Source organism: Eublepharis macularius, chromosome 14 (genome assembly GCF_028583425.1).
Source record: "Eublepharis macularius isolate TG4126 chromosome 14, MPM_Emac_v1.0, whole genome shotgun sequence".
Lineage (NCBI taxonomy): Eukaryota > Metazoa > Chordata > Lepidosauria > Squamata > Eublepharidae > Eublepharis > Eublepharis macularius.
In genome coordinates, this window is record NC_072803.1 from 5,944,849 (window position 1) to 5,962,953 (window position 18,105).

Below are 18,105 nucleotides of genomic sequence, written 5' to 3' on the forward strand. Positions count from 1 at the left end.
GATGCGCACAGTAGGCAAGTGGACAAGTCAGCATTCTATGCCCCCGCCTGCTTCCTCCAGGTACTTTGGGGGAAACTTCTGCGGGCTGCTCCTTCCGCTGCACAACAGGTAGAAAATGCATCAATGTATCTTCCCAGGGAAAGGCGGCAACAATTATCCTTTGCATTTGTAGAGCATTTTCAGCCTTCAAGCCACTTCACAAATAATAATCCTTACAAAGCCCTTTGAGGTAGCCCAGTATTATTAATGCCATATGGCCAATCCAGGGGAGAAGGGCAGCTTGCTCCAGGCCACCTCCTGAATTGGTTGCTAATTGGGAACACAGCTCATATTCTTCACCACTATGCTGCATCAGCGTTGCATGCACTCCAAGCTCCGAATGCAGCATACAAGCCCCACGTGCGCTTACGCACACCAGCATGCGTGCCACCCATGACCTATTTGACAGACCAGAGATGAGCTCACACTTCTTGGACTGAACTCCGGGGTGTTTTTCTGACTCGACAGCAGCGGCTGGACAGGCGTGGCCTCCCCGATGGCTTTTGCAGACTCTGCCTTCGCCAGCTGTCTTCCCCAGCAAATCCTCCCTCCTCCTGGTGTGAGGCTTCCCAGATTTCAGCATGCTATCGATGACCTCTGAGAACCTGGCTATTAAGGGAAGGAGGTTGCATCCAGATCAGCCATACGGTCCAGGAGTGCTGGGCCCTCCCTTCTTCAGGTTGGGAATTGCATGATTGAATTCCATGTTTAATATATAGCACCTCAAGGAGAAGGCTAGGCTAGTTTTCCATGGGCAGAGAGATTTCCAGGACCTCAGGAGACACACACATACGTGCGCTCCCGCACCTGCAGTCTAGCTCCACGGCCCCAGGAACGCAGTGCTACATGATACATGATACTTCTGTATGCATAGACTAAGCCCTTGCCAGAAGTGTCGTGACAAAAGCATTCCATCTCTCCAGAAGGGAATTAATTAACTTAATTAATGGGGAAAAACTGAAAAGAGTCCAGTAGCACCTTTAAGACTAAACAACTTTACTGTAGCATAAGATTTTGATGCAGAGGAGTTAGCCATGTTAGTCTGTGGTAGCAAAATCAAAAAGAGTCCAGTAGCACCTTTAAGACTAACCAATTTTATTGTAGCATAAGCTTTCGAGAATCAAGTTCTCTTCGTCAGATGCATGGTACAGAAACTTCTGTACCATGCATCTGACGAAGAGAACTTGATTCTCGAAAGCTTATGCTACAATAAAATTGGTTAGTCTTAAAGGTGCTACTGGACTCTTTTGGATAAGATTTTGAGAATCACAGTTCTCTTCGTCAGACTGGGGAAAAACTGGCTCCTAGTGCAAATGCTGGGGGCCAGCTTTTTTCCGAATCAAGTTATTGATTGCTGTTTTGTTCCTGTTATTGGTTCTTTTTTGTTGGCTGATGCTGGACTCTGACCCCCCCCCTCCCCACCGCCCCAGCTGGGTGTGGTTCCGCCTGAGATGCTTTGGGTGGTTTTTGAGGGATGCCGTCAGCAGCCTTATCTAAAATACATTAAAGGGTCTGCAGCTACAGTGTACCGTCAGGTTCATCTGTGGGGGAGCCCCAAAACAAGGGCCAGCTGTGGGGTGGGGAGGCAGGCATCCTGGTGGCCTCGGCCAGGCTGCAAGCTGATAGCTGAGATCCGGTCTGTTTCTGACATTTTATAAATTACAGGAGACTTGAATGAAATGGGAGGAGGGTTGTCAACTCCAGCACAGGAAATTCTGGAGATATGGGGGTGGTGCCGGGGGAGGGAGGCGTTTCCTGTTCTTCTAGCCCTAAAATCTTCCATAGCCACTTTTGGAGGGCAATTGTGCTATGGCTGCATTAGATCGCCGAGGATCAAGACCGATAGAATGAGTCGGAAACTGCTCAGCAGTCTTGTGCCATTGATACCCCCGTTCCCAATTTCTCGCAGGCTCCCACTTTGAAAATAACAGCCAAAGAAAAACTGTAGTCCAATTAATCTGGGACAGCTTTTTACTTGGCTGAAGTTTTTAAACAATGGACTCCTCGATGAAATGTTGTGCCCCTAAGTTATTATGGGGTGCCATGCAGCTCCATTGCCTGAAATGTAATAGCACCCCCACATTCCCCTTGTGGAGGTCCTGCTCCATCAATTTTTTACAGAGATGTTTGGGAGCGATTCCCTAAAGCAGATCTTGACTTGAGCAGACTCCAAGCCCTCTTGGAACTGGGGGGCACATAGGGGCGTTTGGCCCTGCAGCATCTTAAATGCAAGCTCACAAATCCCGTCCGTGCTGGAGTGGTCCCCTCATGGCGTAAAACACTCCAAAGGGTTGTTGGAATTGGGCAGGACGTTACAGTTCAGAGGCCACGGGATGCCTAGAAGGCCGAGAGATTGCTGGCAGTGCTGCTCCGCTTCCAGGCATACGGAGCGGCATAGCTGGAGGATGCCCCCGTCATGGGTACACTTGGGCACAAAGAGGCTGCAGATTAGGGCACGCAGGTATGGGTAGCAAGCAAGGCTCTCCAGCACCTGAAAAGCAAGAGAAGGAAGGGCTCTGTCAGGTGCTGGTGTGCACAGACCTAGAACCTTGGGAAGCTGGGAACAGAGGCTGCTCGCTGGAAAATCACCTGCCGTGGCCATTCCTGAGGAGTCCACGGGTCCTGAAAACCCTGCATGACATCTGCTAACCCCATTGTTTCTTTTGTGTATTATTCTGCCGTCACTCCATTCTTTTCTATAGATGTAATATCATTTAGCAAATATAGCAAATGATGTAATGCCGTAACCATTTTTCTGCATTGCATGTGAATTCTGAATCATGCCTAATATTCTATGTTTGTTTTAGATTTCTGTAATCCTAGTTCTAGTACATTGCTTATTAGACATTTCATTCTCCTGATCATATTGACTTACACTGTGTAATCCTCCTGTAGTCTCAGGGTGTCTCTTGAAGAGACCTCTGACACATGAAGAACACGTATCGGGAGATGCAATGTTAGCCGGGAAGGGTAGTTTAAGAAGACAGAGCTGGCGGCAGGGCAAAGGCTTTGCTATACACTGGAGCAGTGTGAAGGGGCTGTGAAATGCCAGAAGGGAAACTTCAGCCCATGATAACCTCTCCAGGTCCAAGCTCGGCTCTGGAAGGCAGCTCCAGCCCATTTCCATTCCTCACTGCCCTCTGGTTGCAATCCCAGACAGTTTTAGCATGGAGAAGTGAAATTGACAGAGCCTTCGGGGAGGCGAAGATGAAATTAACAAGGAGTGATCACTGAGGAGTGATCTCTGCCAGCTCTGACTTTTTAAACTACGCTTTCCAGATAACAGTGCTTCTCCTTATACTTAATGAACACACGCCGAGGCATCTTGTATAGAGAGACTCTCAGTGAGTAAGCTAGATTTGAGACTGGTAGTACCTTAAAGACCAACAATATTTCCAGGATATAAGCTTTTGAGAGTCAAAGCTTCCTTTGTCAGAGCTTTGACTCTCAAACACTTACATAACCTGGAAGTGTTGCTGGTCTTTAAAGTGCTACTGGACTCAAATCTTTCTGTTCTACTGCTGACAAACATGGCTACCCTCCTGAAACAGTAAGTGAGCAAGGGAGACTGTAAAGGTAGTAAAATAAATAAACTCCTAGGTTTGCACAGTGGCCTGGAGGGCCTTGGTTTTTACATCCTTCTGGAACTGTTTGGATCCAGGAAAATCAGGATTGTTGTTGTGGGTTTTCCGGGCTGTATTGCCGTGGTCTTGGCATTGTAGTTCCTGATGTTTCGCCAGCAGCTGTGGCTGGCATCTTCAGAGGTGTAGCACCAAAAGACAGAGATCTCTCAGTGTCACTAAATGGTACCAAGGAGATGTGGGAAGAACCCAAAAGGGAATGGCTCCCTAGCCGTAGCAGTAACACGCAGGTCAGATCAAAACACAATAATGAGGATGTTGTTGCCATTTTCACATCACTCTCTTTCCAAAAGGGGCAGAAACTTTTGAATGAGAAAAAGAATTCAGGAAGTGAAATGCAAGCAGTGATAAGACATGAGGTGCAAAACTGTAAAGCGTTCAGTAGCACCTTTAAGACTAACCAACGTATTTGTAGCATAAGCTTTCGAGAAGCACAGCTCTCTTCGTCAGATACATCGTCAGAGCTGTGGTTTGAGAGCTGTGGTTCTCGAAAGCTTACGCTACAAATAAGTTGGTTAGTCTTAAAGGTGCTACTGAACTCTTTACTATTTTGCAACTATAGACTAACACGGCTAACTCCTCTGGATCTAAGACACGAGGTGGACTGTGCTATCTCCTGGGACAAATACCGCTAGCAGAGAGTGTCAAAACCATCTGGGGTGGGTGAACCCCAAGGATCGACATGCTAAAAGGCAAAATCAGACCTGGTTCTGTCTATTCAATGCACATTGGAGGTTTGTGCTGCCTCAATATAATCGTGGCCACGGAGGGAAGAAAATGTACTTCTTTAACCAACACTTGGTTTTGCTAATTGAAAACAAAAGTTCTGTCATCCCCAGCTGCGGTTAGCATTTTAAAGGAAAAGATAGTTTCAGGTGGGTAGCCATGTTGGTTTGCAGTAGAAGAACAAGATTAGGGTCCAGTAGCACCTTAAAGACCAACTAAATCCCCAGGTTATGAGCTTTTGACAGTCCAAGCTCCCTTCTTCAGATACATTATGTATCTGAAAATCTAGTTGGTCTTTGAGGAGCTACTGCACCAATCTTGCTCTTATCCTGAGTTGGGGCCATTGGTCAACTGAGGCCAGTTGTGTCTCCTCTGACTGGCAGAGGCATTCCAGTGACTCCGATAAACGTCTTTCACATCACTGTGTTCGTCTGCAGTAGAAGAGCAAGAATTGGGCCCAGTATCGTGGATTTCCAGGATATGAGCTTTCAAGAGTCAAAGCTCCCATCTTCAGAAATTGTTTTTCCTCTTCAAATTGCTGCCAGCAGAGCAGTGGAGCTGGTTTCTATGATTGCAATAGAGAGGTGCTGATGTGGACAGCATTCGTTTCTCTGCCCCTTGCACTGGCTGTCCTATGCGAAGCCTTCTCCTTCCAGGCACCCAGGACAGTCCAGCTGCTGTTACCCTCCCCTCCTTGGCCTTCTTCTTGGCTCACCTGATAATCTTGGAGCAATTCGGCAGCCCCCTGCTGATCTGCAATGGTCAGCCAGATGTTGGGAAAGGAGGTGGTGTTGTAGCTGAGGCCCAGGCACATCTCCACTATGATTGGCTCACAGGTAGACCCTGCAGGAGGTGGGAAGAGAAAGGAAGACGTTTCCCTTGGGATGAGACGACCAGTCTTTCTGGAGCAGACCCAAACCAAACATAGCCCAGCATCCCAGTTACAACAGTGGCCAACCCAGGCCTCTAGGTTGCCCTCAAGCTAAGTTTGCTGCTCTTCAGGTGGGACTTGGAGTTCGTCCAGAATTACACCTGATCGTCAAGACTGCAGAGATCAGTTCCCCTGGAGGCTGGACTCGTATCGCATCATATCCCCACTGACCTGCCACCCCCAAACCCCATTCTCCCCAGGCACTGCCCCCAAATCTCCTGGAATTTCCCCAAGCCAGAGTTGGCAATCCTACCCCAAGCAAGGTATTAAGGTGTCAGGCAGCCCCTGTTTTGTCTCCAGTTTGTGGTAAACACAGATAGACTGCCTCTGAATAGGCAGGTTCTTTTTTTTTTAACCAGGGCCAAGTTGGTGAGGAGGGGGGCTTGCTGAATGCACTGGGTGGGAGCCTTTGCTGGCTTTACAGATTGCACAACAGCAACATTTTAGTGTTCAAATCAGTTTGCTCACGTTGTGCATTATGTGCCATCAGGTCGCCTCCAACCTATGGAGGCCCTATGAAGGAAAGACCTTTAAAATGTCCTATCATTAACAGACTTGCTCAGATCCTGCAAACTGGAGGATGTGGCTTTTTTTATTGAGTCACACCATCTTTTTTTAGGTCTTCCTCTTTTCCTAGCATTATTGACTTTTCCAGAGAATCTTGTCTTCTCCTTAACTTCTTGCTCACATTAACTTCTTGCTTTTATTACCACAGCCCTTTAAAGCAGGCCAGTGTGGTCATGCTCACATTGCAGATGGTGCGGGAAAAGGGTCTAAGAGAAAGGAACCATAGCTTGCTGAAGACCATGGAGGGAGTTGGTGGTAAACAGGGCTTTTTTTTCTGGGAAAAGAGGTGGTGGAACTCAGTGGTGGAACTCAGGACTGCACAATGACATCACTTTGGATCAGCTGGAACAAGGGGGAGTTTTTTAAAGTTTAAATCGCCCTTAGTGAAAATGGTCACATGGCTGGTGGCCCCGCTCCTTGATCGCCAGACAGAGGGGAGTTTAGATTGCCCTCCGTGCTCCTGCGTGGAGGGCAATCTAAACTCCCCTCTGTCTGGAGATCAGGGGGCGGGGCCACCAGCCATGTGACCATTTTCAAGAGGTGCCGGAACGCCGTTCCACTGCGTTCCTGCTGAAAAAAAGCCCTGTTGGTAAAAAAGATGAGATTCAAAAGGGTAGGAGGTGGATTTCCGATTCATAGCAGCAACGGAGACGTAGCCAATGTAGGATCCAGTTCTCTGGGAAAGACCACTCACCGACAACTGGGTAGGTGATGCTGGAACAGTTATATTCATCACTTCCATCTGGGCAGTCATGCCAGCCATCACACACCAGTTCCGCCGCCTGGCATTCACCATTTCTGCAGGTGAACTCTGAGGGACTGCATGTTTCTGGAGTGCCGGGGGGGGGGGAGGGGAATGGAGAGGAAAACAGGCAGCTAGTTCTGCACCCAAGCCCTAAAGATGCTCTGACACCACCTCAGCTATACAGCCACTTTTCTGAGTATCTTTCTACATGAGACATCTGACTCGTGAAGAACACGTGTCGGGAGATGCAATGTTAGCTGGGAAGGGTAGTTTAAAAAGAGAGAGCCGGCAGCAGGGCAAAGGCTTTGCTATACACTGGAGCAGTGTGAAGGGGCTGTGAAAGTCCAGAAGGGAAACTTCAGCCCATTAGAACCTCTCCAGGTTCTGGAAGGCAGCTCCTGCCCATTTCCACTCCTCTCTGCCCTCTAGTTGTGTGGGAGAGGTGAAATGGACAGAGCCTTTGAGGAGGTGAAGATGAAATTAACAAACTTTCTGAGGAGCAATATCTGCCAGCTCTGTCTTTTAAAACTACACTTCCTGGCTAATACTGTGTCTCTCTACACTTGACCAACACACACTGAGGTGTCTCATGTAGAAGGCTCAGAGAATCCAGCCTTTGTTTCTGCTCCCAGCTGTGCTACTGAATTTGCAGAATGACTGCAAGAACTTCCTTTAATCCCTTTAAGAAGAAATTGTTTTAGAACCTGCCCTCCGCTGTTCCATCTGCAAAATTCATATTGATCCTCTGCAGGGGGGCCAGTTCTGACTAAAAGTTTGAAATTCTGTCTCAAGGCTGAGGAGCAAGTCAGACCATGTTTCTCAGTGTAAATCCTTATACACATCAGAATGCACTTGCTTGCAACTGTCCGCCTCGCTCCTCACAACATCCGTGCTCTTAGAATTCCATCAGCAGGCTTGGTTAAGGTCTGTGCCACCTAATGTCTGAACATCACTTGGGAGACATTCTACAGACTCCCTTTTGCTTACGCTTCAGTTAACCTCTGACTGGGGAAGGCAATGACAAACCACCCCATAACAAAAGTCTGCCAAGAAAATGTCCTGATGCGATGTCCCCCCATGGGTCAGTAATGACTCGGCGTTTGCACAGGGGACTACCTTTACCTTTTACAGTTAACCTCTGCAAGGTTATGCTCTAATCTGTGTGGGAACTGAGATCTTGCAAGGACGCTCCCTGTCTGGATAAGTGAGGCATTAGCAGTTTGCACTGATCAAGATCAGGGTCCAATAACACCTTAAAGACTAACTAGATTTAAAATCCAATGTTGGCAATCCTATAGCATCCTAGAATTTTTTCACGTTACAGATGCTAAGTTTTCTGCACTTTGCACCCATGCTCTATCAAGCTAATTACTACATGTATTATAGCTAGCTTCTTGACACACTAATTTAAAAAAAACCTCCCTCTTTCTGCCTGGATTGTAAGGACTGCTTCCCTTTTCCATTCCTCATGTCTGACAAAGGGAGCTATGACTCTTGAAAGTTCATATCCTGGAAATCTTGTTGCTCTTTAATGTGCTTCTGGACCCAAATCTTGCTCTTCTACTACAGACCAACACGGCTACCCACCTGAAACAGTTTACAGGGGAATCTTTAATGTTAACAGGCTTTTTAAAATAGCTCCCATCTCAGAATCAAATTACACGTTATATCAGGAGTCCGTGCCTGGATGTCTTGACATGTACTTTAGGAGTCCAAAAGCCAACCACATTTATTCCTGCCCAAACTTTTGTGAGTCAGAGCTCAGATGTATTCAGAAGGTACAAAGCAGGTTAAAATACAGGTCGAACTGATTACAGATCCTGACGTGATTTGACGTTGGAAAGCTGTTTCCCAGGAAACAATTCAAAGGAATGTAAAGGCTGCATCCCAGGAGGTAAACTATGTGCCTGGTCCCTGCCAGACCTGTAGATTTCAACCCTCTGGAAAGAGGCTTAGCAGTTCACAAAGGCCACGCAGCCTTCCCCTATTCTTGTGACATGTTTGCATGAGAATGCAAACTTCATTTGTGAGCTGGCCTCCAGTTTGGGATTTTTCTTTGTCCTGGAAGAGCCTTTCTGGCTGCAAGACTAAGCAATAATTATGGAAACAAATAAACAAGCAAAGGAAGAAAACCCTCTGATTGGCAAACTGTATGTAATCTCAGAGCAGCTCATTTGTGAATAAACACATGCATATCTGGTGGGGGAGGTGGGCGCACAGGCCAACCCCCCACCCCCTTTTGAAATCTGTGGTTGAGGCTCAGTCCAAAATTCGAGTGCTGAGAGAAGTCAAAAGTGGAACGTGGCAAAATATATCTTCCAACATTTCCCAGATGAAAACTGGGAGTCAGAGTTGTGATATCCCACAACTCAGAGTTGTGGGATCGGTGCCCAAGGCTAGGCACTTCTACACAAGGCTGAAACTATTATTTAGTCTGAAAGAGCACCCATGCAAAATCATGGCTAAACATGTGAATGGCAGGATTCTTTAATGTTCATGTGCGATACCATGGCCAAGCTCAGCTATAATAACTAATAATTAATTGTATGCTGATGGACCTCATACAAGCAGTGATTTCTTATGTGTTTGCAGGGCTTTTTTTCTGGGAAAAGAGGTGGTGGAACTCAGTGGGTTGCCAGCACAGGGGGCAACTCCTAGAGGGAGGTGGTTCCCCTGGTAACACATGTGCAAAGTGCGCGTACACTCCCAGGAACACACAATGACGTCACTTTGGGTAAGATGGAACAAGGGGCAGGGTTTAAAGTTTAAATCGCCCTTGGCAAAAATGGTCACATGGCTGGTGGTCCCACCCCCTGATCTCCAGACAGAGGGGATCGCCCTCCGTGCTGCTCAGCGGCACAGAGGGCAATCTCAAATCCCCTCTGTCTGGAGATCAGGGGGTGGAGCCTCCGGCCATGTGACCATTTTCAAGAGGTGCCGGAACTCCGTTCCACCACGTTCCAGCTGAAAAAAAGCCCCGTGTGTTTGCAATAAGCAGTTCACAATTGCTTAGTAACTTTGAGAAGCTGTGTTTAGTTACATTGAGTACCGAAGGCAAGATGACGGTACAGGCTAGCATTGTGTTTGCCAGATACATTCAGGCAGAAAGGAATTCTTGAAAAGTAATGTATTCAGACAATGGCTTATTCTGCAGGATCACACGAGCTCAAACGTAACATGAGCTGACTTTGCACTAAAAAAGGTGAAATGCGTTCTGAAATTTCTAACTGTGATCTAGACTGTAAGCCAATCATAGTGTAATTAGGTACACAGATATTGTGATGTCATTGCTATGAAACTCTGCTGCTCAAGGGAGGAGCCAGAGGGAACCATTTTTGGCATTTCGTTCTCTCTCCTATAATTGCAGTTAAAGTTCTCAAGACCACTCCCTTCACTCCAGCCCTTCGTGTCTAATTGGGATGGGTGCAGAGGGTTCGCTGTTTCAGGCAACCCCCTGGGACTCCCCTGGGAGTCTTCCCACCACTGGTGGGCACCTGGAAAAAATGGCTGCCTTGGAAGGTGGCTTCTATGACATTATACTCAGCTGAGGCCTCTCCCCTCCCCAAACTCCACCATCCCAGGCTTCACCCCCCCCCCAATATCCAGGAGTTTCCCAACCAGGAGCTGGGAACCCCCCCCCATCAATCTACCTCTCCACCCCCACCCCCATTTAGAATGACAAATGGTTAATTAGCCAATAATGGAAGCTGAACCTGAGACTAAACACCAAAGCAAAGCCTCAGGGCTTATTTTTGAAGGCTGGATCTCAGTCTCTCTACACAAGACATCTTACATGAGGACACTCAAATGTAGGGAGACACAAAGTTAGCCGGGAAGCATAGTTTAAAAGACAGAGCTGGTGGAGATCGCTTATCAGAGGGTTTGTTAATTTCATCTTTGCCTTCCTGAAGTCTCTGTCAATTTCACCTCCTCTTCAGGAGGCAAAGATGAAATCAACAAACCCTTTGAGGAACAATCTCCACCAGTGCTGTCTTTTTAAACTACACTTCCCAGATAACATTAGGTTTCCCTAAACTTGAGCATCCCCTTGCAGGATGTCTTGTGTAGACAGACTCTCAGTCTTGGACTCACAAGGAACCAGTAACAATAAAAAGGAGAGTCTCTCTCTCTCTGAGCGTATGCGAAGTGCTTTTCAGGCAGCAGTGTGTATTCGCAGCTAGCCATTACAGAGCTAGGCCTAGCAGAGAATGGCTTCCGGGGATCTTGCTCTGTGGCATTTCCCTTCTGCAGCAGAGAGAAAGAGAAGGGAACCCGGAGAGGGAGATCAAGAAAGGAGAAGGCCGCCTGGACAGAGGAGAGAGCCATTCGGCCCATTCTACTGCTGCCAGCAGGAGGCAAAGTCCTAAGGAGCCACGGTCATCACCTACTTTCCGTGGCATTGTGGGCACGGTAGGTGGCAAAGAATCCATCATCCACCATTCCCTCATCTGCCACAAACAGGACCGTCATGAAGTGTTGCGAGGAGGTCAAAACCGGGGGTATTTCTGAGCCGCAGAACCTGCCAAACAAGAAAAGAAACTTGACTTCTATTTTGAAGGGGAAAAAAATGACCTATGTTTAAAATGGGAAAATATTTGCACAGCTTGAGGGCTGGAGGCAAACCGAGCTCAAAGCTGGCAGATGAGACCACAAACCGGCAAGCGAAGGACAAGAGCAGCTTATCCTCAACTCAAGCGATGGATTAATAAGACGGAAGAGCAAGGCTGGAATCAGAGGCTTTTTAGGACCAGGTGGAAACCTATTGGCCTCCTTCTGTCTCCTGACAGCACTGAGCGAGTACTTGTAGTACCGCTTCTGAACTGCAGCTCTGGTGGTGCTGGTGCACAGCAAAGAGTGGGCCAGAGCCCTCTGGCAAGCTACCATGGTTCTGCAGAGACTAAAGCATGTTGGAAGGGGGCATGGGGGCTGGTGTAGGGTTGCCAGGTTCCTCTACCCTCCCGCCAGGTGTCTGCTGGGAGGCTAGGGTCCCTGGCACTTATCTTACGCCGAGCACGAGGTCCTCCTTTATGCATGCACCCCGATACGATAATGTCACTTCCGGAAGTGACGTCACTGTGCTGGATGTGTGAGCGCTTCCGTGCTCCACACGGGGCCAATTCAGCCTGTTTGGGGCCTAAATCAGCCCCGAACGAAGTGCAGGAACGCTCCTGTGGTCAGAAGTGATGTTCCGCGCCTGTTGGGAGTGCACGTGCACGGTGTGTTCCTGAGGTGCCTGCTGGTTGTGGGCAACCTCTGAGAGCTTGCCACCTCCCACCAATCGTTGGGTGATTGGTGGACAAGGGGGCAAATCCCTGGGAGTTTACCTGCCACTGGTGGGCACCTGGGAATCCTAGGCTGGTGGTGGAGAATACCATCAAGTTATAGCTGACTTATGGTGACCCTTGGTGGGGTTTTCATGGCAAGAGACCAACAGAGGTGGTTTGCCATTGCCTGCCTCTGCAACCCTGGTGTTTGTTGGAGGTCTCTCATCCAACTACTAACCAAGGCCGACCCTGTTTAGCTTCTGAGATCTGACAAGATCAGGCTCAGGGACTGCTTTTTCAAGGCTTTCGGCACCTTACATTGCGACTGTTGATACGCATAACCAGAGATCTCCACGATCAACATGGAAATGCCATTTGGGATCCAGCTTCCATGTGCACTGTGGGAAAACGTGGTCACTGAAGTGTGCACATGACATTCACAGCATTGTGTGGGCTTTGGGTCGTTTCAGCTGCCCCAACAGCAGACTCCCTGTTGGCACCGTCTGCTGTGAAAACAGCTGGGAGGGAACCATAGTAGGGGAAGCATTACTCCTCTGAAAGCTGCACCCGTTTGAAGATGGGCTGATTTCCAAAGCATTTTCTGGAACGAGAAGCTGCCCTACCTGCCCATAATGCTGGCACGTCCCATCCCCGCACTGTCAAATACTTCCACGAAGTCAAAGGTGCAATCCTTCTGAGGCTCTAGGCTGAAGTTGTGGAACTGCAGGTCGATCACATGGCCTACCGGCACTGAGATATGCCAGTGGCAGAGCTGAATCAAAAAGACAAGGCAATGAGTTTGTTTGGTTCACCAGTGGCAAGGGTAAATAAGCAAGAGGTAAGCAGGTAGTAATTGCATCATGTCGTAGTGCTATGAAACAGTGTTTGAGGTATCGACAAGGCTTTTGCTCGAGATGAGATGCCAGGTCCTTCCTTTAAGCTCCGTTTTTTAAGCAGCTCTTATTGGACTAGCCAACACCTGTAACATGCGAGTGGACTTTTTAAATGCCATCTCAAGCATGCACTTGCTTAGACGTCAATGTGCTTTATGTTAATGGGAGTCAGTGACCAAGCCAGCCTGAATATCAGTGCTGAGGCCAAAATGAGGATCTCCAGGAAGGCAAGCAAATTTTTCAAGGTATTTCCAAATGTAGGATTGAATCTGGTCCATACCCTCCATAAGGACTTGGGCCAGAGAGCAGCCAAGAGACTTGGCTGATGACTCTGTCTTACTTCATCCCATGGACTCTCCAAAAACCTTTCCTAGATCCCTCTTCCCTCCCTCTAGCTGGCAGCACCCTGGGTTGATTGTCCTCCTGTGCTAGGGAGTTCCTGTTTTGCACTTGGCAAATGAAATTATGGACAGTCCTGCCATCAAGAGGCTCATTATAATGGTTGTATAATTGCAGACACCTCTTAGCCCATTGCTGAAAGCTATTCAATATGGAGGGAGATTTCTTCTCCCGGCAACACTGCATCAAAGCAAGGTTGTGGATTCAAAACACACTGACTCACTCCAGATGGGGAAGCAGCACGTGGATCTGCTGAGATGAATAGTTCTTGTGGCTGTCACCCATTTAAAGAAATCTTAGAAGCATGGCTGCTAATTGATTAAATCTGCAAATAAAAACCGTTCTGAAAGGGAAAAACATAGTTCCTTATGGGATATACAGGAGTAGCAAGTGTCACCTACGAGCAAGAGCAAGGGGGAATGCCTCTGTGGCAGTCTGTGGGTTTTGGAACTGCATTGGAAAGAATTAATTTTTAAAATTCAGACAGCCTGTGCTCCAGGGCTGTATTATTCATAAGTCTGAGTAGGCCGAAGCCTAGGTCAGGGCTGTATTATTCATAATGTTGACTAGGCCGAAGCCTAGGTCAGGGCCGTATTATTCATAAGGCTGACTAGGCCGAAGCCTAGGTGAGGGCCGTATTATTCATAATGTTGACTAGGCCAAAGCCTAGGTGAGGGCCGTATTATTCATAAGGCCGACTAGGCCGAAGCCTAGGAGCCTCGCAGGGACTAGGGGCCCATCAATTTTTTTTGCTGAGGCACACCCCCACATAAATTACAATTAACTGAGTCTCTTACCTAACCTCTATTAATAAGATAATTAACTGCTTCCTTACTGAAGTCAAACAAATGGTCTCTTATATTAAAACAATTATCCATAAATTATATTTTAAAATAAATAATAAAACATTTATTCACTTCAAAATATTACACTATTGAACAATTATACCCCAAAATGTGCTTTCCTGAAGAGTTCTACTCAAGCAATAAAAGTATTTTAAAAATTGTGAATAGAATTCTTCAGGAGACCCTCAAAATGGACCCTACGGTACCAGGGCCAGGCTGTCAGCTGTAGTGGGGTAAAAGACTGAAGTGCCAGAGGGGGGCCGAAATACCTGAAAGCCTAGGGGGCTGGCCATGGGTTAATACGGCCCTGCTGTGCTCGCAGTGCCCTCTCTTAGGGTTGCCCAAATAGCAACAGCCAGGTCAAGGGTTTTTTTTCTTCTTCTTCCTGTGGCAGGTGTGGTTCTCTGGAATGGCATAGCAGAGTGGGCATCGTCAGTTCCCACATTCAGGAAGGTGCATAAAATAATTATATTTCGGAGGGCCTTTGGCAGAGGATAGATTGATTTTTGCAGATCTGGCTGCCCTGGTTTTATCTTGTTTTTAGCTTGATTGTTTTATAGAGATTAAAGCCTTTGCTATGTGTTGTTGTTTTGTTAGCCACCTTGAAGGAGAGAAGACCAGATAAATAAATAAAATCTATTGCATGAGGTGCTCAAAATGACCTTTTTGCCCTTCGCTTGAAACATTTATGTGGGAGTGTGTCGGGAGAAGGGCAGAGGGGGCACTCAGTCCGCATCCTACTGTCACTGCTGGCCAAATCCTTCGTCCTCCAGCAAGAAAGTTACAGCTTCAAAAAAAAGCTGATCAGTAAATTTCACTTGAGGTCAATGAAGGACAAAAATGACTCACTCCATCCATCTCCTTCTGCCACACCAGGCTGGGAAAGGCGAGGCTGATAACTTTTACCTGCCAGTAGGCAAATGATCTAACAGAAGGCAGATCACAACAATTTTTAGTGTCTCTGGAACCAAGCCAGCCACAATCCTCGCAAAACCACTGGAAACAGCTGTAGGACTTGGGAAATGGCCAACTGTGCTTGCACAGACAAGCGCTGCATGGCTCCCTCCTCCGATTCACAACCAGATCACAGCTGTCACTCACCTGCAGGTCTGGGTACTGTTGGGGGTGATTGGGGCTGAAGAACTGGCCCTCCAAGCCAGTCAGGGTCCCCCCACATTCTGCAAGGAGACAGACACATCATCACCCTGAAGTGAACAGGCTTGCATTATGAGCAGAGAGCAGAGCAGAGAAAGGGGGGAGCACCCCACAAACATTAGACCATTTAGATAAATGGTCACTTTATTTGCTGTGTGCTTCTCCTTCTCTTAAAACAGAGCTGTCACTGGCAAGAGCATCGCTGCTCAGTTCCCCCCACCTCCAGAAACTGATCGAGGAGGGATTAGTCCCCCCTGGAAAAGGAGCAGCCCCACCTGGTGAGAAAAGCCTCCCCGCCTTGCCACTATTCTTGCATAGCCTCATTGCAATGTGGGTTTCTCGCATTAGCCGTGCAGCGTACCGTTGTGTTTGGTGCTGCAGTTGGCCTCGTCACTCCTGTCCATGCAGTTGTACAGGCCATTGCACACCAAGGCCGGAAGAAGGCAGAGTCCGTGGTCACAGAGGAACTCACCCCAGGAACAGTTCTCTAGAACAGAGGAATATCTTGGAGGAGAAGCTAATAATTGAAACCAATTTGAAACTATTTGAAAACCACAAGGAACCTAGGGGACTGTGGTTTTCTGAGCCTGTTGTTAGATTCCCTCGGCCCAGTTTTGGAAGAGCCAATCCCGTGGTTTCTTGGGGTGGGGGTGGGGGAACATGACCCTTTAAACTTGTTTAAAACTAGCCTGAGTGTTAGAGTAAGTATCTTTTGGTTTATTGTCGAAGGCTTTCACGGCCGGAGAACGATGGTTGTTGTGGATTTTCCGGGCTGTATAGCCGTGGTCTTGGCATTGTAGTTCCTGACGTTTTGCCAGCTGCTGTGATTGGCATCTTCAGAGGTGTAGCACCAAAAGACAGAGATCTCTCAGTGTTACAGTGTGGAGAAGATGCTGGCAGGTAATTTATATCTACTCAGGAAGGTGGGTTTGGGCTGAGTCATCCTGTAAGCACCATGAGCTCAGGCATCCTGCCAAGCACCAATCCATATGCAAAAGAACCTCCTCAGGATACAGTGAAGCCTCCCTCCATTAGCATTCCACACCCTGGGAAACTCTTACAGGATGACTCAGCCCAAACCCACCTTCCTGAGTAGATATAAATTACCTGCCAACATCTTCTCCACACTGTGACACTGAGAGATCTCTGTCTTTTGGTGCTACACCTCTGAAGATGCCAGTCACAGCTCCTGGCGAAACGTCAGGAACTACAATGCCAAGACCAAGGCTATACAGCCCGGAAAATCCACAACAACTATCTTTTGGTTCCTCCCCCAACATCTAGAAATTCCTATGCCTAGAGAATAAAATCTACAGAAGGACTCAGGCTGCCATGTTATAATTGAATGTTTGGATAACTGACGAATGGGACCTTACTTTGAATTTTCTATTTCACTATTTTGGATAGAGACAGCTATCAAATTTGCTTCAAATAACAATGGCAACCCCCCCATCCTTCCTTTGAGTCTATGTTTGCCAACTTCTAGGTGGTGGCTGGAGATCTCCCAGAATTACAAGAGAGGTCTCTCCCTTCCCCACACCCCGAACTCCTCAAGTTCCACCCTCAAAATCTCCAGGAATTTCCCAGTTCAGAACTGGCAAATCTGTTTGTGACTCTTATACTTGGGTACGTGTGTGCACTCTTCAGTGGCAAAGTATCCATCCAATGGCCCTCCTTGCGTACAAACACACACCCTCCAGGAATATGGAGTGGAATGCATCCCTTTTGTGGTGTTGCCAGTGAAAGACTAAACACTGTGTTCCCTCGCATCACCTCTCCCAGCCTGAAATAGGAGAGATTGCCCCAGAGCAGCAGGGAGCTCTGCCTTGCCTTCTGTCTTGGTTCCCTATGCCTGGTGGGTGGGAGCAATTGGGTCCGTCAGTTCCATTGGGCTGTGGAGCTTTGCAGATGCCCGACCATGACAACAACAACAACAACAGCAGCAGCAGCAGCAGCAGCAGCACCACCACCACCACCACCTCCACCACCAGTATAATGTTCTAGACAGATTAGTGCCCTGCTCAGAGGAGTGAACAAGTTAGTGTCATTATTATCCCCACAATACAGCTGGGGAGCTGGGCTGAGAGGAGCGGCTTACCCAAGGCCACCTACTGAGCTTGTGGCAGTAGTGGGATTCGAACCAGCAGTGTGCCGATTTGCAACCCAACTACTTAATGCCCCGCCAAGAGGGAACAAAGGAAGTGTTATTATTATCCCCACAATGCAGCTGGGGAGCTGGGCTGAGAGGAGTGGCTCACCCAAGGCCACCTGCTGAGCTCATGGCAGTAGTGGGATTTGAACCCGCAGAGTGCTGATTCACTGCCGAGCCTTGTTAGAACTTCCTCCACTAGTTACCTTAATTTCATCCCTCCCTTCCCCCTGATCTCCACTGACTAAGGCCGTAAGCTCCATGAGGCTGGGACCAGCCCTTAGCTTTTGTTGCAAACATCTTGCACGGTGATGTGGCTCTAATAATGAAACATTCCCCAAATCATGCAGGCTTTGGGTAGGGCATTTGGAAGGGCTTCTACTTACTTGCTAGAAGAGTTGTCCCCCCCCCCCAGCCGCAGCTGTGTACACTTACTTTCACTTGGTGCAATTGCTCGATACCAGGCAGAGAAGCCTGAAGCAGCTGTGATCCCGTATGAGACAAAGGTGACTTTCACCAGGCTAGAGTTGGTGTTGATCGTTGCAGGTACATCTGAGCCACAGAACCTGCAAAAGCCATGAGATCATAAGATAAATCATAAACCCGACAGGATCAGACCAGCTCCCGCCAACTAGTTATTCTAGAGGACTGACAACTAGAATTGCCAGGTCCAGGTTGGGAAATTCCTGGAGATTTGGGAGGGGGTGGAGCCTGGAGAGGGTGGGGTTTGGGGAGGGGAGGGGCCTCAGAG

At 48.0% G+C, this 18,105-nt stretch overlaps 1 protein-coding gene across 1 annotated transcript in view; it reads right to left on the reverse strand.

Annotated features, from left to right (window-relative positions):
* Nucleotides 1-2,305: 2,305 nt before the first annotated feature.
* Nucleotides 2,306-18,105, reverse strand: part of MFRP (membrane frizzled-related protein) — a 28,409-nt gene continuing 12,609 nt past the window's right edge. The window contains exons 6-13 of the mRNA XM_054997989.1: nt 17,790-17,920; nt 15,567-15,692; nt 15,152-15,228; nt 12,537-12,685; nt 11,038-11,168; nt 6,599-6,733; nt 5,122-5,249; nt 2,306-2,530 (exon numbers count right to left, since the gene is read on the reverse strand). Of these exons, the coding sequence (XP_054853964.1) occupies nt 2,306-2,530; nt 5,122-5,249; nt 6,599-6,733; nt 11,038-11,168; nt 12,537-12,685; nt 15,152-15,228; nt 15,567-15,692; nt 17,790-17,920 (1,102 nt within the window). The remainder of the gene's footprint in view (nt 2,531-5,121; nt 5,250-6,598; nt 6,734-11,037; nt 11,169-12,536; nt 12,686-15,151; nt 15,229-15,566; nt 15,693-17,789; nt 17,921-18,105) is intronic.